Below are 21,249 nucleotides of genomic sequence, written 5' to 3'. Positions count from 1 at the left end.
GACATTTCTTTGTTTTATTACAAAACTTTCAACGATGTTGTTTCACTTTGGCGGCCATCTTTAACCGAGCCGACGAAGTGTACAATGAGAATATTTATAATAAATCTTTAACCACGTTAAAAACTTTAATGATTAACTTACTGTCCCTGAAAGAACGCAGACGGAGTCGACCTCTCCTCTTCTATGGTCTCTGTCCGTCTCTCTTCTTCTATGGTCTCTGTCTGTCTCTCTTCTTCTATGGTCTCTGTCCGTCTTTTCTTCTATGGTCTCTGTCTGTCTCTCTTCTTCTATGGTCTCTGTCCGTCTCTTCTTCTATGGTCTCTGTCTGTCTCTCTTCTTCTATGGTCTCTGTCCGTCTCTTCTTCTATGGTCTCTGTCTGTCTCTCTTCTTCTATGGTCTCTGTCCGTCTCTTCTTCTATCGTCTGTCCGTCTCTCTTCTTCTATGGTCTGCCCGTTTCTTCTTCTATGGTCTGTCCGTCTCTTCTTCTATGGTCTCTGTCTGTCTCTCTTCTTCTATGGTCTCTGTCCGTCTCTTCTTCTATCGTCTGTCCGTCTCTCTTCTTCTATGGTCTGCCCGTTTCTTCTTCTATGGTCTGTCCGTTTCTTCTTCTATGGTCTCTGTCTGTCTCTCTTCTTCTATGGTCTCTGTCCGTCTCTTCTTCTATTGTCTGTCCGTCTCTCTTCTTCTATGGTCTGTCCGTTTCTTCTTCTATGGTCTGTCCGTTTCTTCTTCTATGGTCTCTGTCTGTCTCTCTTCTTCTATGGTCTCTGTCCGTCTCTCTTCTTCTATGGTCTCTGTCCGTCTCTCTTCTTCTATGGTCTGTCCGTTTCTTCTTCTATGGTCTGTCCGTTTCTTCTTCTATGGTCTCTGTCCGTCTCTTCTTCTATCGTCTGTCCGTCTCTCTTCTTCTATGGTCTCTGTCCGTCTCTCTTCTTCTATCGTCTGTCCGTCTCTCTTCTTCTATGGTCTGTCCGTCTCTCTTCTTCTATGGTCTGTCCGTTTCTTCTTCTATGGTCTGTCCGTTTCTTCTTCTATGGTCTCTGTCTGTCTCTCTTCTTCTATGGTCTCCGTCCGTCTCTCTTCTTCTATGGTCTCTGTCTGTCTCTCTTCTTCTATGGTCTCCGTCTGTCTCTCTTCTTCTATGGTCTCTGTCCGTCTCTCTTCTTCTATGGTCTCTGTCCGTCTCTTCTTCTATGGTCTCTGTCTGTCTCTCTTCTTCTATGGTCTCTGTCCGTCTCTTCTTCTATGGTCTCTGTCCGTCTCTCTTCTTCTATGGTCTCTGTCCGTCTCTTCTTCTATCGTCTGTCCGTCTCTCTTCTTCTATGGTCTCTGTCCGTCTCTTCTTCTATGGTCTCTGTCTGTCTCTCTTCTTCTATGGTCTCTGTCCGTCTCTTCTTCTATGGTCTCTGTCCGTCTCTCTTCTTCTATGGTCTCTGTCTGTCTCTCTTCTTCTATGGTCTCTGTCCGTCTCTCTTCTTCTATGGTCTGTCCGTCTCTCTTCTTCTATGGTCTCTGTCCGTCTCTTCTTCTATCGTCTGTCCGTCTCTCTTCTTCTATGGTCTGTCCGTTTCTTCTTCTATGGTCTCTGTCTGTCTCTCTTCTTCTATGGTCTCTGTCCGTCTCTTCTTCTATGGTCTGTCCGTTTCTTCTTCTATGGTCTCTGTCCGTCTCTCTTCTTCTATGGTCTCTGTCTGTCTCTCTTCTTCTATGGTCTCTGTCCGTCTCTCTCCTTCTATGGTCTCTGTCTGTCTCTCTTCTTCTATGGTCTCTGTCCGTCTCTCTTCTTCTATCGTCTGTCCGTCTCTCTTCTTCTGTCGTCTCTCCTTCTATCGTCTCTGTCTGTCTCTCTTCTTCTATCGTTTCTATCTACCTCCCTCTCACGAGTCCTCTTCCTGTCTTCCTCTCTGTCTGTCTCCCTCTTCCTGTCTTCGCCTCTATCTCTCTTCCTGTCTTCCTCTCTTTCTCTGTCCATCTGCCTCTTCCAGTCTTCCTCCCTCTCCCTCTTCCGGTCTTCCTCTCTCTCTCTCCCTCCCTCTCTCTTCCTGTCTTCCTCTCTCTCTCTCCCTCCCTCCCTCTTCCTCTCTTCCTCCCCCCTGAGTCTCTCGTTCTCCCTGGCTCTCTGTCCGTCCTGCCGTCCTCCTGGTGGCGCCCCCCTCTGGTTGTACTTGTCGTAGGCGGCGTCCTCCTTCTCCTCTTTGACTCTGACGGAAGGAGGCGGAGGTGAGGAAGAGGAGGAGGAGCGCAGCGCCTGGCTCGCCTTCTCTTTCTCCTTCTTCTTCTTCTTCTCTTTCTTCTTCTTCTTCTCTTTCTTGTCTGAGGCAGAGAGGAGACATTAAAGTCCGTCCCAGAATGCATTTGGGACAGAAGGAACAGGAAGTGACTGTTTACCTTTTTTGGGCTTCTTCACGGGGATGACGTACTGCTCCTCGTCTTCCTCTTCTGCGGCGGAGGAGGACGAGGAGGAGGACTGGTGGTCTTTGGGGGCGCAGCCGTCCTCCCTCAGACGTTTGGTGATGTCGTCCATGTCCTCCGTGTCTTTGGGGGGACGGTAGTCTTTAACGTGATCCACGCGAATCGTCCGACCTTTAATCTGACACAGAACACATCGAGGTCAGCGTGATTGGAACCTTGGTAAACAAGGCGTCTCTTAGCTTAGCTTAGCTTAACTCAGCATAGCATAGCTTAGCATAAAGACTGGAACAGTCTCAACTAACTCTAGAAAAGAAAGCAAACATTTGCTAAAACGCCTCAATTTTCTTTTATTGTTCATTCAACATTCTGGGAAACAACCGTTGGACGTTGGTCGACCTGCTGTCGTCATGCACACAGACCTGAATCCTCATCACGATGGATTTGTTTCGGTTGTTTATTGAAATTAAATCGCAGTAAGATCTGGACGCCAGCGCAGGAACTGAGGGCGGAGCACTCACCTTGATGCCGTTGAAGTTGTCCACAGCAAGGACGGTGCTCCTCTGGTCCTCGAAGCAGATGAAGCAGAAACCTTTGGACTTCCCCGTCTTCTTGTCGCGCACCAGGTTGATGTTGACGATCTCTCCGTACCTGAAAGAGGAGGAGGAGGAGGAGAAGGAGGAGAGGAAGGTGTGAGCGGCGGTTAACAGTGAGGGAGGATGAAATCACGTCTGTGGGAACGTACTGAGAGAAGACGCAGATGATGTCGCCTTCGCTGAGCTCGTACGGAAATCCTCCTGCAGGAAACAACAACAAAGACTCTTCACAACAAGTCTGGAGAAACGTCGTCTCTGGGACGAAGGAGGAAACTTTATTCACTAAAGTTGGATTTCTGCAGATTCGGTAGAAGATTTTGCATGAAATTTGAAGTACGTGGACTGTGTGTTCAACATCATCAACTTCTCGTGTCACATTTCTACAAGTTCAGAAGTTTTCAAAGATGGAAAATTGGAAACTTTGAGGGTTTGAAATAAAGTTTTGCTAACATTAAAGAACATGGCCGTAACCACCGCTCACTTCCTGCGTACAATGCCCCTCATATCACACACGTACTGAGTCACTCCTGCTCTCTTCCCCCGCGTTTTACCGTGTAGCCAGGCTGCGTCTTAGAGCGTAACTCTCGTACAATTACATGCTAAGACGCAGCCTGGCTACTCTGTAAATGCACAGGGAAAACAGGGGGGAAATGAGCGAGAGTGACTCAGTACTAGTGTGAAATAAGGGGCAACCTACGCTGAAAGTGAGCGGGGGTTATGCTCTAAGTCGCGGACGTGTTATGTAGTGTTACCGAAATTTGAAACAAGAGTGCAAGAACAACAATGTCTGCTTTGTTTTATGTGTACGGCCTCTCCCGCCCATCAAGTGCCCGTCAGTGCGTGTGCACCAGATTCCTGAAGCACCAATGGGCTCCTTCCACTGTAATGGACTTTACTATGAGAGGAGCTGGTACAGGGGCCAGTAGGTAAGTCTTTAAAACACTCCTTAATAAACTCTGGCTTCACTAACTACGCTGATGATGCTTTGTTGTGTGTGTAGGGACTCTTCTCATGCTGCTGCAGAGGTTTGCTGTTATTTTCAGCAGCATTAGTGGTTAAAAAAGACCTTTGAATGACTTCACCGTGCTGCCCCGAGCTAACCACTGTTAGCCACTTCCGGCTGTTAGCATCTCTCCTGGATTTCTACCTTTATAGTTGAAAGAACTGTCTCCATGATTATTTGATGAATGTAAGTGCTAAAAAAGACCCTGGGATGATTTTACGCCATAATTACACGTTAATATATAAACATATATACACATGGATCTGAGATGTTCGTCCTGCTCCTGGTCCAGACGGAGGTCTTACCAACAAACACCCAGGCGCTGTCTTTGTACTCGGTGTGCCAGGAAACCGACTCGTTCACCCCGAGGTTGGCCTCGCGCTCATTCAGCTCGTTGATCAACTTCACCTTCGTTAGCGGACTGAAAACACAGAACAAAGAATGTTTTACCGGCTGCACCTCGACACACACACTTATTCTTCTTATTTATGTGGTGCCACTTGAATTTGGTTCAATTATCTAGTTTTTATTTAGTTTTGGGAGGAGGATCAGGTTCTTAGGTGTGCCTCAGGGGTCGACACTGGGCCCCTTATGTAAAGCACAAACATACGTAATTTTAATAATTGTCATTGTTAATATACGGTGCAGAGTAAAGTAATAATAGTAGACTATAATAGTGGAGGTTTGATATGAATCCAGTGTATAAATATAAACATGAGTACTCTATAGAACAGCATGGACAGTAGTGTATGGGTGGTGTTTGTGTGTGTGTGTGTGTGTGTAAATATATACATAGATATATATATAGATAGATAGATAGATATAATGTAATATGTGAGTGCATACATGCAGTTCAAACACACTGTGAAGCTGTGTTTGGAGAAACCTTCACGCCAGACTCAATTCAAATTACGTCCAATTTAACGTTTACACTTAACTAAAGGGGAAAAACTCTGATTTTGTTGACACACCAACTGGTTTATTGTTGCCGAATGAATAAACCGCGTCTAAGTGTTAATTATAACCTTGAATGGTGTGTTTCACGCTGTTTGTTTACGAGTTAACCGTAAAATGGTGATTTATTTAAGGAGGTTCGGAGCGGCTGCTGTTGTCGTGAATGAGGAGCGGAGGCAGAGTTAGCTGTTAGCACGGGGCAGAGTTAGCTGTTAGCACGGAGCTAACGGCTAACTTTACACCCCAGAATAAACACCACGACAGGATAAATTAGCGCCGAACACAAGATAATAAACCAAATAATCATCCGGAGGTGGAAACGTTTACTTACTTCATGGTTACACGGGAGAGAAACCGATGTAATGGTCGGAATTGTCTACCGTGCTGACACGAGCTACTTCCGGGTAAATTCCCGCCTCTGCTGCCGCCTGCTGGTTGGATGACGTCATCAAACGTTAATTCAAAATTAAAAATTTATTTTTTAGTTTATCCAAATTATTAATAATAAGAAATGTTCTTATAACGCTGATATTTTACAGGATATTTTCAAGGAATTTTAATATTTTAACCCACTTTTTAATTTCATTTCTCTGTATCTATTCACGCTTCCGACCCCGGGATAAGCGGTTGAAGATGAATGAATAATAGAATGAAGATGTAATTAAGATTGTAATGTTCATTGAAAGGAGAAATAACTTCAATAATATATACTTAATTTTCCTTGTTATATACGATGCCGAATTGTTCTACAAAAGCTTTTATTATGATATAGGTGAAAAATGCAAATAAAGTAAAAATAAAAAGAGTTGCCATAGAAACGCTTTTTTTTTTATTAGTAGTAATTTCTAAAAAAAAAGTGAACTCTTTGAATTATTAATTAATCATAACATTAATGTGTTTATTTTTCTCTGGTATGTTTTATTGAGATGTATTTATTTATTTTATTTTTTTTCAATCCATTTGGAATTGTTTGTGTGTGTAACTGTTAAATAAAACTTGTTTAAATAAAATAATAAACGATAAATAAAGGCTTTAATTTAATGAAATGTATTTATTTAGTAGTGTTTTTAAAATAAAAATTAAAAACACTACTTTCATTATGCCGTTTTCCTGAATGAATTTGAATATATGTAAAATCTCTAAAATTCATAAATGAAAGGAATTAAACTGTTTTTTCCCTTGTAAAAAAAGCCCTAAGTCTCTTTTTTACTTTATTATGTATGTAATTTATTTAATTATAATTTATTTATATATGTTTGTACCTTATTGTGTTGTCAAAAGAGCCCCGCCATTTTGAATACGTTTGTAATGTTTTCTGATTTTTCTTTGTTGTGGAAAAATGTACTGTTCGGTTTCCATGACAACAAAAGTAAAAAACATAAAAAGAAATATACCTAATTCATTTGTTGATCATTTTAACATAATATCATATTTTAAAAAAACAAATTAAGTAACTTTAAACACTCTTTTGTTGCTGTTGGTAAGAAAACTGAACAAAAAACAACATTTTTGACTCAAAAAACAAGAAAGCTGCTAAAACTATTCAGATTTTCTCCATATTTAATATTTATATTTAAAAACCCTCCCCGGTTCTTGAATATTTTATGTATTAATGATCATGTTTGTATGTTGTTATTGTTTAATATCGAAATAAATCAAGAGATAATCACAAAACAAACAAACAAACAAAATGGCCGTTGTTGGAGTTTCCCGCCTCTGCAGCAGGCGTCGCTGTGGAGACGTCCGCCATCTTTGACCCGGTTTGTAAACAGCAGCCTGTCAGTTAGTAACATCCCCTCACTGTGTTAGAGTCATAGTGGAGCCTTTAATGCTCATTTTAACGGTTTAATCCGTATAAATATGTCCGCGTTTAGCAGTTTAACATAACCTGCTTTAATGTGTTTAATTAGAAGTTAAAGTAAGCTGCGGTGGTTAACGTTAACGACCGCTCCCGGTTAGCTAGGCTAGCTTAACCGTTAATACACATCATTTAAATGTCTTTAAAGTGTTAAATAAGCACTTCAGGTGTCTCCGGTTAGCTAGGCTAGCTTAACCGTTAATACACATCATTTAAATGTCTTTAAAGTGTTAAATAAGCACTTCAGGAGTCTCCGGTTAGCTAGGCTAGCTTAACCGTTAATACGCATCATTTAAATGTCTTTAAAGTGTTAAATAAACACTTCAGGTGTCTTCGGTTAGCTAGGCTAGCTTAACCGTTAATACACATCATTTAAATGTCTTTAAAGTGTTAAATAAACACTTCAGGTGTCTTCGGTTAGCTAGTCTAGCTTAACCGTTAATACACATCATTTAAATGTCTTTAAAGTGTTAAATAAGCACTTCAGGTGTCTCCGGTTAGCTAGGCTAGCTTAACCGTTAATACACATCATTTAAATGTCTTTAAAGTGTTAAATAAGCACTTCAGGTGTCTCCGGTTAGCTAGGCTAGCTTAACCGTTAATACACATCATTTAAATGTCTTTAAAGTGTTAAATAAACACTTCAGGAGTCTCCGGTTCACGGTGAGTCTACTGCGGGTAAGTGAAGCTCATGCAGCTCCTCAAAGACCAGAGTTAATTCACTTTAATGTTCATTTATGCTCCTAAACACTTTTATTCAATTATGTTAAATTCATCAGGCATCGCAATAGTTGCTTTTTAATGATATATATTTATTATTTTTAAAAATATATTTATATGATTTTTGAATAATATATATTTCTGTTTTTTTAATAATATATTTTTTTATGATTTTTTTAATAATATATTATGCTTTCTTAATACTATATATATGATTTTAATAAAATATTTTTATGATTTTATCTTTTTTTAAGAATATATTTTAATGTTTTTAATACTATATTTTATTATTGTTTAATAATATACGTTTATGATGTTTGAATAATGTCTTTTCTGATTTTTATGAATATATTTTTATGATTTCAAGTAATATATATATATGTATATATTTCTTTAAAATAATTTTATATCTATTTGTGGTCCTTTATCTATTTTTTAAAGTAATTTTACATCTATTTCTGGTCATTAATCTATTTTTTAAAGTTATTTTACATCTATTTCTGGTCATTTATCTATTTTTTAAAGTTATTTTACATCTATTTCTGGTCATTTTGCATGTTATTTTCAGTGAATTAAACTCACTGTTCATTGTCTGAGCCTGTGTCCAGATTAAAAACATGTTCACGCTTTTTCTGACTCATGGCGTCTGTGCTGACGGTCGGAGCGTGAACATGCACCGTGGCGTCTGTGCTGACGGTCGGAGCGTGAACATGCACCGTGGCGTCTGTGCTGACGGTCGGAGCGTGAACATGCACCGTGGCGTCTGTGCTGACGGTCGGAGCGTGAACATGCACCGTGGCGTCTGTGCTGACGGTCGGAGCGTGAACATGCACCGTGGCGTCTGTGCTGACGGTCGGAGCGTGGTGAACATGCACCGTGGCGTCTGTGCTGACGGTCGGAGCGTGGTGAACATGCACCGTGGCGTCTGTGCTGACGGTCGGAGCGTGAACATGCACCGTGGCGTCTGTGCTGACGGTGTCTGTGTGTCTGTCTCTCAGCAGGATGATCTCTCAGCTCTTCATCCTGTCGTCAAAGGGCGACCACCTCATCTACAAAGACTGTATCCTCACCTGCTCCTCCCTCCTCCGGGTTTCACCTGCGCCAGGGCTCTGAAATTAAGCATTGTGGCCGTGCACTCGCGGCTCGGCTCAGGCCCGGGGGCCAGATCGGGGCCCGGTGGCAGGCTCAGGGCCCGGAGGCCGCCTCAGGGCCCGGGGGCCACCAGTTGAACAGCCCTGAGCTGCAGAATGATGCGTAACACAAACAAAGCGCAGCAGAGCAGAAACTCCTGCGTCCTGTGAGGTCAAAGAGTCTGGAGGCTTTGAGGAGAGCGCCATGTCCCGGCGTGACCGGGGTCAGCAGCCAAACGTGTTGTTTTATTTTAATTATTTCTGACTCTGCTCTCCTTAAAGCCACCAGACTCCACGGACAAAAGCAGCGTTTTTACGTCACAGACGCAGGAGTTGATGCTGGTGAGGTAGTTTCGTTAGTTCCAAACAGTTTAAAGTCTTTTATTTTTTATTAAATTTTAATAAAAATAAGAATCTTAGCAACACGGATGAACCAATCACGTCCTTTCTGCTCATAAATAAATGTTCTTAACCTTCACCATCAGTCCGCGGAGAAGCAGGAAGTGACGTCGTCGGTGTTTTCTATGAGAAGGTGACAGCACTGACCGGGGACCAGCCTCCAGTCGTCATGGTAACGCCTTGTGTGTGTGTGTGTGTGCGCGTGCGTGCGTGTGTGTGTGTGTGTGTGTTTTAATTTTATTTTGAAAGAGCAGTAACCATCCAATCAGAGGACTGAATGAATGCGTCGTTCCGCAGAAACACAAAGATCTTCACTTCGTCCACGTCAGGCAGGCGGGGCTGTACTGGGTCGCCACGACGACCGCTGACTCCTCCCCCTTCACCATCGTCGAGTTCCTCAACAGGTGCGTTGAGGTGCGTTTTATCTTATTGATATATCTTTTCTTTTTGCACCCTTGAAAATAATTGTGTGCGTGCGTGCGTGTGTGTGTGTCTGTGTGCGTGTGCGTGTGTGTGTGTGTGTGCGCGCGCGTGCAGGTTAGCCGCTCTGGTTAAAGATTACTGCGGCTGCCTGTCGGAGAAGTCGGTGCAGATGAACTTCGCTCTGATCTACGAGCTGCTGGACGAGGTCGTGGTGAGTCCAGCTTTTCATGACGAGGGGGGAAATTCAAAATGTAAACATTAACACAAATATGTGACTAAAGGGAAATCTCAGCAGGTTATTTACGGAAATCATGGACAGATTATGAGTGAAATGTATCTTCACTCCTGGAGTCCGTCTGAATAAAAGACTCTTGATTGTGTAAAGCTGTCACATCTCCACCCCTGTGTCTCCGTCAGGACTACGGTTACATCCAGACGACGTCCTCTGACGTCCTGAAGAACTTCATCCAGACTGAAGCCGTGTCTTCCAGACCCTTCAGCCTGTTCGACCTCAGCAACGTCGGCTTGGTACGTTCACAGCACCTCTGACCTCAGAGGTCACAGCGTTGGTAAGAGGTCAGAGGTCACTGAGCGTTCAACACTTTGGTCTCTGATGACAAACTAATGACTACATGTCAGAGGTTTACATGAGGAAATGCATCTATTTTGAGTCATTTTGCATCTTTTTGTTTGTCATTTTGCATCTTTTTGTGGTGGTTTTGCATCTATTTTTAGTCGTTTTGCATCTTTTTGTGTTGGTTTTGCATCTATTTTTAGTCATTTTGCATCTTTTTGTGGTGGTTTTGCATCTATTTTTAGTCATTTTGCATCTTTTTGTGCTGGTTTTGCATCCATTTTTAGTCATTTTGCATCTTTTTGTGCTGGTTTTGCGTCTATTTTTAGTCATTTTGCATCTTTTTGTGCTGGTTTTGCAACTATTTTTAGTCATTTTGCATCTTTTTGTGCTGGTTTTGCATCTATTTTAGTCATTTTGCATCTTTTTGTTTGTCATTTTGCAGTTCGGAGCAGAGACTCAGCAGAGTAAAGTGGCTCCGAGCTCTGCAGCCAGCAGACCCATCCAGTCCAGCAGAGAGCAGGTAAACACCTCGACTGTTTCTCCTTCATATCTTTACATTAAAATTCCCCTGTTCTGTCTTTTTCCAGGAGTTTAATTTAGTCTTTTAGAAACAGGAACAAAGCAGAGACAGGCGTTTAAGGTGTGTGTGTGTGTGTGTGTGTGTGTGTGTGTGTGTGTGTGTGTGTGTGTGTGTGTGTGTGTGTGTGTGTGTGTGTGTGTGTGTGTGTGTGTGTGTGTGTGTGTGTGTGTGTGTGTGTGTGTGTGTGTGTGTGTGTGTGTGTGTGTGTGTGTGTGTGTGTGTGTGTGTGTGTGTGTGTGTGTGTTGGAAATAACCGACACGTTCCAGTAAATAGTCTGGTCCCAGCTCCCCTGCAGACTTCCTGAAACAGTTTCCATGCTTGTTTGTTTTCCAGGGCGGGAAGAGCGAGATATTTGTGGACGTGATCGAGAGGATGTCCGTGGTCATCGGCTCCAACGTGAGTAACAGCGGCGTGATCACAGCGGGAACGACAAACGCACGCTCATGAAAAGTGTGCACGTGTCGTCCGTGTGTCTCAGTCGCTCGTGTTCGAATGTGTCTCTCTGCAGGGAGTGTTGATGAAGGCCGACGTCGAGGGAGAGATCAGAGTGAAGTGCTACATGCCGAGCTGCTCAGGTGAGGTTTTTTCCCGTTCTCACCAGGTTGAAACATCTGTCCTGAGGGATCGAACGTGCGTCCATCCAGTCACTTTAGTGTCAGACGGACAGCTGTCACTCAGAGCAGCCACGCCCTTCAAGGTTTCTCTTCATATTCCCTCATGAGAGCAGCGAGGAACGTTCACGGGTCAAAGAACATGAAACAGTCTCTTTCCTCTTCGCCTCTCAGCGAAGAGTTTGACAACAAGCGCGTCTTTGTTCTCCAGTAAAACAGCAAAACACTTCTGTACAATAACGGCGATACTTCCCGGGTTTGAACGTCCCCCTCCTGTCCGGCATTCTCCATCCTGCAGTGTCCTCACTGAGCAGAGGGTGCTGCTGGGAGCCCCTTCCCCGGCCCAAAGCACTCCCAGACGCCACTTTCTCACTACATTTAGAGACTTTTCACAGCTTCTTAGAACTGTATTTAGAAACAGAGCCTAGAGCAGTTTAGCTCCTTATTCAGAGCATCAGGGAAAAGGGAGACATCTGTGCTGGGCCTCATTCAGTCCCATGCATGTGGCTCAGAGTCCAGTTCAGTCAACAGTCTCTGGGTCCGTCTCTGTCCTCTGTGATGGTCGGAGTCTCACAGGTTTCACAGGCGTTGGTCGCTCATCGCCACGCTCCGTATTCTGCCGTCTCTCGTTTCTGTGATCAGCTGTTTCCTGTTTCCTTTCCTGTGGGTCAGTAAGAGCAGGGTCGGAGCCGTCACGTTAGGCGCTGAATCAGGCCGGAGATAAACGGCGCTCTGTCTGAACTCAAGGACCAGGACCCAGGAACGACGGCAGAGAATAAAAACACACACCTGTGACTGAACACACACTTTGTCTTCTGTCAACAGAGATGAGAATCGGTCTGAACGAGGAGTTCAGCATCGGGAAGTCACAGCTCCGAGGTGAAACACACGATCATTCAACATGTTTACACTTCTGTCTTTATTATGTGTTATTATTATTATTTATTATTAATGTTATTATTAATATTATTATTATATATTTAGAGAGAAAAGTCTGCAGAAAAGTGTGAATTTTAAAGAACGGATCTTCTGAAACAAACCTTTGGAGGTTTTGTCTTTAGCTGCTGAGTAACTGTTTCCTGTAGCTTCAGGTTGTTGTTGTTGTTGTTGTTGTTTCTTCAGGTTGTTGTTGTTGTTGTTGTTGTTTCTTCAGGTTGTCGTTGTTGTTTCTACAGGTTGTTGTTGTTTCTTCAGGTTGTTGTTGTTGTTGTTTCTTCAGGTTGTTGTTGTTGTTGTTTCTTCAGGTTGTTGTTGTTTTCTTCATGTTGTTGTTGTTGTTTCTTCAGGTTGTTGGTGTTGTTTCTTCAGGTTGTTGTTGTTGTTTCTTCAGGTTGTTGTTGTTGTTTCTTCAGGTTGTTGTTGTTTCTTCAGGTTGTTGTTGTTTCTTCAGGTTGTTGTTGTTGTTGTTGTTGTTTGCTCAGGTTGTTGTTGTTTGTTCAGGTTGTTGTTGTTGTTTCTTCAGGTTGTTGTTGTTGTTGTTGTTTCTTCAGGTTGTTGTTGTTGTTTCTTCAGGTTGTTGTTGTTGTTTCTTCAGGTTGTTGTTGTTGTTGTTGTTTCTTCAGGTTGTTGTTGTTGTTGTTGTTTCTTCAGGTTGTTGTTGTTGTTTCTTCAGGTTGTTATTGTTGTTTCTTCAGGTTTTTGTTGTTGTTTCTTCAGGTTGTTGTTGTTGTTGTTGTTTCTTCAGGTTGTTATTGTTGTTTCTTCAGGTTGTTGTTGTTGTTTCTTCAGGTTGTTGTTGTTGTTGTTGTTGTTTCTTCAGGTTGATATTGTTGTTTCTTCAGGTTGTTGTTGTTGTTTCTTCAGGTTGTTGTTGTTGTTTCTTCAGGTTGTTGTTGTTTCTTCAGGTTGTTGTTGTTGTTTCTTCAGGTTGTTGTTGTTGTTTCTTCAGGTTGTTGTTTCTTCAGGTTGTTGTTGTTTCTTCAGGTTGTTGTTGTTGTTTCTTCAGGTTGTTGTTGTTTCTTCAGGTTGTTGTTGTTTTTTCAGGTTGTTGTTGTTTCTTCAGGTTGTTGTTGTTTCTTCAGGTTCTTGTTGTTGTTGTTTGTTCAGGTTACGGAGCTGCTGTTCGTGTCGACGAGTGCAGTTTCCACCAGGCCGTCAAACTGGACGAGTTCGACAGCAACCGGATCCTCCGCCTGTGTCCGAGCCAGGGAGAGGTGATTAAAGTCTGTTTATATCAGAACAAAGCCGTTCTTCCCTTTCTTCATGTTTTACAGCACTAAGTAAAACATTTAACATGAACGACTCCGCCACCCTCCAAAGTCCCGCCCCCTGACCTCTGACCTCTGACACTCCCTCCTCCCCAGACGCCTGTGCTGAGAAAGTGAAACGGCCGGTTTGTTTACACTACGCTGATGTGACAGAAAAGTCTGAATATCTTCCTCGCACAAATACCACAGTATTCTAGAACTATAGTACGTGCTAACTGTTAGCATCTGGATTCTGCGCTCTAGGATCAGTCAAATTAAAAGTTCCTGTGCAGCAGAAACTCCAGCATCATATCTCTTTTAAGCTCTGGATGAAGCTGCGTTATCGTCCGCCATCTCTGGAAACCTCAGCCCGTGTTGACCGGCGTCTCACCTCGTGACTCATCAGTTCTCCACCGTTCCTCGCTCTCTCTCACAGGCGCTCTGTCGCTCTCTCTCACAGACGCTCTGTCGCTCTCTCTCACAGGCGCTCTGTCGCTCTCTCTCACAGACGCTCTGTCGCTCTCTCACAGACGCTCTGTCGCTCTCTCTCACAGACGCTCTGTCGCTCTCTCTCTCTCACAGACGCTCTGTCGCTCTCTCTCAGACGCTCTGTCGCTCTCTCTCACAGACGCTCTGTCGCTCTCTCTCTCTCACAGACGCTCTGTCGCTCTCTCACAGACGCACTGTCGCTCTCTCTCACAGACGCTCTGTCGCTCTCTCTCACAGACGCTCTGTCGCTCTCTCACAGACGCTCTGTCGCTCTCTCACACAGACGCTCTGTCGCTCTCTCTCTCACAGACGCTCTGTCGCTCTCTCTCTCACAGACGCTCTGTCGCTCTCTCTCTCACAGACGCTCTGTCGCTCTCTCTCTCACAGACGCTCAGTCGCTCTCTCTCTCACAGACGCTCTGTCGCTCTCTCTCTCACAGACGCTCTGTCGCTCTCTCACACAGACGCTCAGTCGCTCTCTCTCTCACAGACGCTCTGTCGCTCTCTCACACAGACGCACTGTCTCTCTCTCTCACAGACGCTCTGTCGCTCTCTCACACAGACGCTCTGTCGCTCTCTCTCTCACAGACGCTGTGTCGCTCTCTCTCACAGACGCTCTGTCGCTCTCTCTCACAGACGCACTGTCGCTCTCTCTCACAGACGCTCTGTCGCTCTGTCTCACAGACGCTCTGTCGCTCTCTCACAGACGCTCTGTCGCTCTCTCTCTCACAGACGCTCTGTCGCTCTCTCACAGACGCTCTGTCGCTCTCTCTCACAGACGCACTGTCGCTCTCTCTCTCACAGACGCTCTGTCGCTCTCTCACAGACGCTCTGTCGCTCTCTCTCACAGACGCTCTGTCGCTCTCTCACAGACGTTCTGTTGCTTTCTCTCACAGACGTTCTGTCGCTCTCTCTCTCTCACAGACGCTGTGTCGCTCTCTCTCTCACAGACGCTGTGTCGCTCTCTCTCTCACAGACGCTGTGTCACTCTCTCTCACAGACGCTGTGTCGCTCTCTCTCACAGACGCTCTGTCGCTCTCTCTCACAGACGCTCTGTCGCTCTCTCTCACAGATGCTCTGTCGCTCTCTCTCACAGACGCTCTGTCGCTCTCTCTCACAGACGCTCTGTCGCTCTCTCTCACAGACGCTCTGTTGCTATCTCTCACAGACGCTCTGTCGCTCTCTCTCACAGACGCTCTGTCGCTATCTCTCACAGACGCTCTCTCTCTCTCTCACAGACGCTGTGTCGCTCTCTCACAGACGCTCTGTCGCTCTCTCTCACAGACGCTCTCTCTCTCTCTCACAGACGCTCTGTCGCTCTGCAGAGAGACGGCGCTCAAGTCCGAATAAAACCATCGATCAGACTTTTATCAGAAATACATGAGAACTGAATAGTGATGAGTTCCAACACCTGGTGGATTTCTGTTACATTTTAGTGCCGTACGCTCATTAGGAGCCTTTAAAGATTAGAAAAGAAAAGACTCAAACTCAAACAAAGAACTGATTTAACATCTTTGTGTTGAACTCCTCCTCTTCTTCTTCCTGTCGCAGCAAACAGTGATGCAGTACCAGCTGAGTGACGCTCTGCCCTCAGCGCCGCCTTTCCGTCTCTTCCCAACCATCGAGCGGGACAGCGGAGGAAGGTAGAGTCCACCGGGAACCTTGACCACTAATGCTGCTGAAAATAACAGCAAACCTCTGCAGCAGCATGAGAAGAGTCCCTACACACAAAACAAAGCAGCATCAGCGTAGTTAGTGAAGCCAGAGTTTATTAAAGAGCGTTTTAAAGACTTACCTACTGGCCCCTGCACCAGCTCCTCTCATAGTAAAGTCCATTCAAATTATTTTGTAACCCACAGATGCATTCCCTTTGATTTCAGTGTCAACACTCGATAGACATCGTCACAAACAAACAATTTTATTGCAGTTTTTTTAAAGAAAAAAATGTCGGAAGTTTGTGACAAAGGTCGGAAGTTTGTGACAAAAAAAGTCAGAATATTGCGACAAATATGTTGAAATATTTAGCGAAAAAAATAATATTGCGATAAACCTTTTTGTTTTTTGCAAATATTCACTCATTTTGGATTTCCTGCAACGCGTCGATATAAAGCTGAGACACAGCTGTGTTTCATCCCGTTTCCTTAACAATCAATAAGCATTAGGGAACTGAGGACACTATGGTATTATTTTTATTTTTGTTTAAATGGAGTCATAAATAAGATGTAAACGTGGTGAGAACAGGATTAAAAAGGCGCGGCTGTTGTTCCTCTGCAGGCTGCTGATGTACCTGAAGCTCCGCTGTGATCTGCCTCCAAAGAGGTGAGTTTTTATTCCAGAAAATACGAATAAGAACATTTAAAAACACCAAACAGGAAGTGCTTTAACACGAGTGTTCTGCTGCAGGAGTCAAAGAACTCGAGCGTTGTCTTAATGTAACTCGAGCTGTCAGATAAAAACAGTGGTTATAATAACGTCAGATGGAAACACTCGAGTAAAAGAAGCTTTCAAATGTGATTAAATGTGTTTTCCACCATGATGACGATGATCTCGTGTCTCTGCAGCGCGGCCATCAGTGTGTGTGTGTCCGTGGCCGTCCCCAAAGGCTCCGTGAGGTGAGTCATCGCTTATTTGTTATTCAAAACAGCGATTTCACTTTAATTTGAATATTTGAAAACGGGAAGCTGGTCCGTGTCTGTGAGGACGTTTGTGCGTCGGGTTTGAAACGACAGAAGCGAAGCAGGAAGCGTCACAGGTGAAGAAGAGGAGGAGGTGGAGGAGGAGGAGGAAGGGCGATTTGTTTGTTATTTAAAGTCACGCAAATTAAACCGACACTGACACGAGTTCAGGTGACGTCTGTTCATAACCAGCAGAAACTTAGTAAAGATCTAGACGTGACTCTTTGAATCAGAAACTAAACATTGTGTTTATTAGTTTATGAAGTAGCAGCTGCTGTCTCAGATCTCTGGGAGAAGAATCTGGGATCTGTTGCTCTTCCTTGGTTCTTTGAGGTCAACAGTGACATTTATACGCTGCTGAATTTCACTGCTGAATTTGGCCTCTTGAATATTTAATGTTGAATATTTAATGTTGAATTTTTATCGTTGAATTTTTATCATTAAATATTTAACATTTCAAGTAAACATTGTATTTTGCATCTCAATTTGGTGTATTGAACATTTTAACGTTTAATTTTTAACCTTGGATTTTTTTTATTTAACATTGAATTTATTACATTGAAAAATAAAGACAGACACATGTTTAATGCATAAATATTCAGTGTTATTAAGATAAAAAAAGTGCTATTATGATTAAAAAAAGTGTCAATATTAAGATAAAAAAGTGGTATTATTATGATATTATGATAAAAGTGTCTCTTGTGGACTCGTCGTCTTCACGTGTGACGACGTCTGTCTCCATAGAAACGTTAGTTCGTCTAAATGAGCTGTTGTTGTTGTTGTTGTTGTTGTGACCTCGAGGAAAATCAGCCTCATGAAACTTAACAAACACAAACTAGAGACCGAGGGCGTTCAGAGGAAGGAACAACAACCACACAAGTGATGAAACTGACCGTTATTCTCTGTCTCCGTTAATCTGACGGGTTTTTCTTCAAAATGTCAGAAAACAGTGAAAAAAGTCTGTTTGTTTGCTTCAAACCACAAAAATATTCATTTCAATGAGATAATAAAGAAAAGAAAAGCAGTAAATCTACAAATCTGAGGCTGAAAAAACTGCATTTTCTGACACTTTTGCGTTAAAATATCACTTTAACGATTCATGGATTATGTAAATAGCTGCAGATTTGTGCGTCTGCGTGTGTGACTGAGGGGTTCAGGAGGATTCTTCCCCGTGTTGATGACTGAGGGCCGGGTCGCTGAGGAAACGAGTCCCTGTAGAGATTAAAGCGTGTCGATCGCGGCGGCTGGTTCAGGTCTGCTGTGACGGACGCAGCGTGGTGGAAGAGGATGAGATCCATCAGCTGAGAGCAGGATTATCCGTCACATCATCACCTGTGAACCCGACCTCCTCTCAACTCTGCTTTTCACTTTCCACCATCGTGATATAAATAAAGGCCGTGGTTCATCTACTTCATCCTGCTCGTTGCCGCAGAGCTGCCCGTGTCACAGACCGACGTGATGACGTATACGGACAACGCACTTTACACCACAGACGGTAAAAACAGACGTAGCGTCTCCATCAGGTCCGTCCTCTAACTTGATCCAATCGTCCTCGCCTACAAGAGTCTCCATCTCTCTCAAAGGGCATGTATGTGACGTTGGAGGGACGGGCGTACGTCCATCTGGCTGATCTTTACTGGTTTAGCCACATTAGCTCCAGCTCCCCGGGAGCTATGCTAACAGAACACGCTACTAGATAAACGGGAGTCATTTTTCTTAATTCCCTGTGTCTCCAGGAGAGAAGAGCAGCGTTTCTGATTTACACTGATGTCCAACACAGTCCCACTCTCACAGACTGGAAAACACCAAACCTCACTGCCCCAATCCTCCGCTGCTCGAATGACGGAGTTAGCATGCTAATGATGCTAACTAGCCTCCGAGGAGAAGTGAGGGCCAGAGGCTAGCTGTCACTCAAGAGGCCACGCCCCTAATTATTCATAAACTTTAACCTCTAATAAAATAAAAACTAGCCCCTCCCCCTCAGTGTTGTCATGGAGATATGAGCTAAACACACAGACTAGAATGTTCTTTTGTCCTTAAACAGGATTAATGATGCTGTGTAAACGGCCTGTTTAACATGGGGCTCAATGAGAAACTGCTCTGTTATGAAACCTGCCCCTAGTGGACACTCAGAGAACTGACGCTGACCGAGCTTCCTGATTGGATCAGACAGGAAGGAAGCTGCAAGACACAATACCTCATGAGATTTTCAAAACAAGAGTGGAAAAGAGAAGCCGACTATTTTTAATAAACTGCAAAGAAAATGGACGCCACAGCGGAAAAAGCTGATATCCAGGATCACGTTAGAAAGATCGCAGCTGTTCTGTTCTTTACTCGACATGAGGAGACATCGGAAAAAAAAGATTTAAAACATCAGAAAAAGCTAAAAATGGTAACGGGAGTTTTTCCAGGAACAGGAGTCAATGGGAACGGGCGGGTGCCGGACTGCTTTTGGTCCCGGTATAGGACTGGAGTGAAAACCCCCTCCTGTGTGCGTCTCTAGTTGTGACTCTGTGTGTGTCTGCGTGTGTGTGTGTGTGTGTGTGTGTGTGTGTGTGTGTGTAGTCTGTCCCAGGAGCTCAGCAGTCCAGATCAGAGCGCCGAGCTGAAGATGCAGAGCCGAGCCATCGAGTGGCAGATCCCTCGCTTCCAGGGAGGAACCCAACTGTCCGCTCTCTTCAAGGTCCACACACACACACACACACACACACACACACTGTAACATCGTGCCGGACGAGCCCCCAAAGTAGAGGTTATAGCTTGTTATTGTTGAAGCTGAATTCACAGCCTCGCCGCAGCGCTCTCTGACAACTTAACCTACGTGTTAAAAGTTGCATTTAAAACCATTAATTGACGTAAAAAGCATCTAAATATTAATATTCAGACTTTTATCACTGACTGACTGAATCCTCGTGTTGTGTGGCTCCTCCCGTCTGCAGCTGGAGGTCGCCGGCCTCAGCTCCGCCTCCATGCTGGAGGTCGGTCCGGTCGGTCTGAGCTTCGAGCTTCCCAAACTCACCGCCACGGGGCTCCAGATCCGCTTCCTGCGCCTTTCTCCCGTGCAGCCCGGCCCGTCGCAGCGATGGGTCCGATACGTGACGCACTCCGACTCCTACGTCATCCGGATTTGACGTCTTCTCCTCGGATGACGCGTTTTCACGATCTGAATGTTTGAATCTCATGTTTTATTTTCTGAACTTCTGTTTTTACGGCTCTTCTGTTTTTCTCTTCGTGTCTTTAACAACACGATGGTCCGTGTCACTTCCTGTCTCACTTCCTGTGTCACTTCCTGTCTCTCTTCCTGTCTGTTGCCCGTTGGTTCCTGCTGGAGACTTAGATCTTTAAAAACACACGTTTATAGTTTAAATCAGACATTTAAAGCTGAGGTCGGCAGTTTTGTTTGGTGAAAACTCGACTTCTGCCGTCCTGAGACTTCGGCCAATCACAGCTCACCTCAGAGAGAGAGAGCGTTCCTATTGGCTGATCGACAGGTGGGCGTCGCCTCAGACGGGAAAGGGTGATTCATAAAAAGTCGTATATTTCACGAAAAGTCGTTATTTCACATAAAACTGTCGACCTCAGCTAAGTGTGTGTGTGTGTGTGTGTGTGTGTGTGTGTGTGTGTGTGTGTGTGTGTGTGTGTGTGTGTGTGTGTGTGTGTGTGTGTGTGTGTGTGTGTGTGTGTGTGTGTGTGTGTGTGTGTGTGTGTGTGTGTGTGTGTGTGTGTGTGTGTGTGTGTGTGTGTGTGTGTGTGTGTGTGTGTGTGTGTGTGTGTGTGCGTGTTGATTGGTTGAAAAGTTTATTATCAAATATGTAAATAAAGATAAAAAGCAAAATGCAGAAGATTCTTTTCTTTGTTGTGAAAATAAAAATCAGGACTTTTTTTTGTTTTTGAAGTTTAAAAATAAACTTTTAGATTCTAAAATAAATGCAACATAATAAAAATCGTCATTTCACGCCTTTATGTCAAACACATTATTCATAAATTTACAAACATATAAATTAGTAAAATAGTCATAAAATAATAAATTATAAAAAATAGTGAAATAGAAAATAAAATGTTAATATAATGGAATAAAGTAGTAAAATAAATTATAACACTAAATTAAAATATAAAATATTGAAATCAAATATGAGTAAAATAAAAATGAAATAAATAAAAAAAAAAAACAGTAAAATAAAAATAAATAGTAAGTTGAATATAAAAGAATAAAATATAAATTGGTAGAATAAATATGAAATAGTTAATAAGTGAAAGACAGTAAATATAAAATAGTAAAATAAAATATAAAATGGTAATAAAATATATACAAATCAAGATAAAATACACACAGATCGTGTGCAGAGAGGTTAAAAATAGTAAAATATAAAATACTTAAATAGTGAAATAAAATATAAAATATAAAAGTTAAATAAATTATAATGTGAAATAAATTATAACAGTAAAAATAGATAAAATATGTGTTTTAATGTCATTAATGAGCTCATGAAGTTTGATGATTTTTATTTTTCCCTGTTCACCTGTAGTGTCACACACACACACACACACACACACACGCACACACACGCGCACACACACACACACACACACACACACACACACACACACACACACACACACACACACACACGGATCCT

At 43.3% G+C, this 21,249-nt stretch overlaps 2 protein-coding genes across 2 annotated transcripts; one reads left to right on the top strand and one right to left on the bottom strand.

Annotated features, from left to right (window-relative positions):
- On the bottom strand, positions 1-5,356 carry rbmx2 (RNA binding motif protein X-linked 2). Its single transcript, XM_083926474.1, is given in 7 exon segments — positions 1-1,823; positions 1,825-2,315; positions 2,391-2,592; positions 2,933-3,062; positions 3,157-3,208; positions 4,316-4,431; positions 5,296-5,356. Coding segments are annotated over 7 exon segments (1,314 nt in total). The 5' UTR covers positions 5,301-5,356; the 3' UTR covers positions 1-1,505.
- A 1,408-nt stretch (positions 5,357-6,764) lies between these two features.
- Positions 6,765-20,208, top strand: ap4m1 (adaptor related protein complex 4 subunit mu 1). The gene is made up of 16 exons (XM_083926473.1): positions 6,765-7,500; positions 8,541-8,602; positions 9,158-9,243; positions 9,369-9,475; positions 9,609-9,705; positions 9,912-10,022; positions 10,514-10,591; positions 10,986-11,048; positions 11,161-11,227; positions 12,089-12,142; positions 13,310-13,416; positions 15,489-15,580; positions 16,212-16,256; positions 16,499-16,549; positions 19,178-19,295; positions 19,552-20,208. The coding sequence occupies exons 2-16, from the start codon at positions 8,545-8,547 to the stop codon at positions 19,741-19,743; spliced, it is 1,326 nt and encodes a 441-aa protein (XP_083782599.1). The 5' UTR covers positions 6,765-7,500; positions 8,541-8,544; the 3' UTR covers positions 19,744-20,208.
- The last annotated feature ends 1,041 nt before the right edge of the window (positions 20,209-21,249 follow it).

The sequence above is a fragment of the Echiichthys vipera genome (assembly GCF_963691815.1).
Source record: "Echiichthys vipera genome assembly, chromosome: 14".
Classification (NCBI taxonomy): Eukaryota; Metazoa; Chordata; class Actinopteri; order Perciformes; family Trachinidae; genus Echiichthys; species Echiichthys vipera.
Note: the sequence above shows the minus strand (reverse complement) of the source record. Positions and strands in the feature narration are given on the sequence as shown.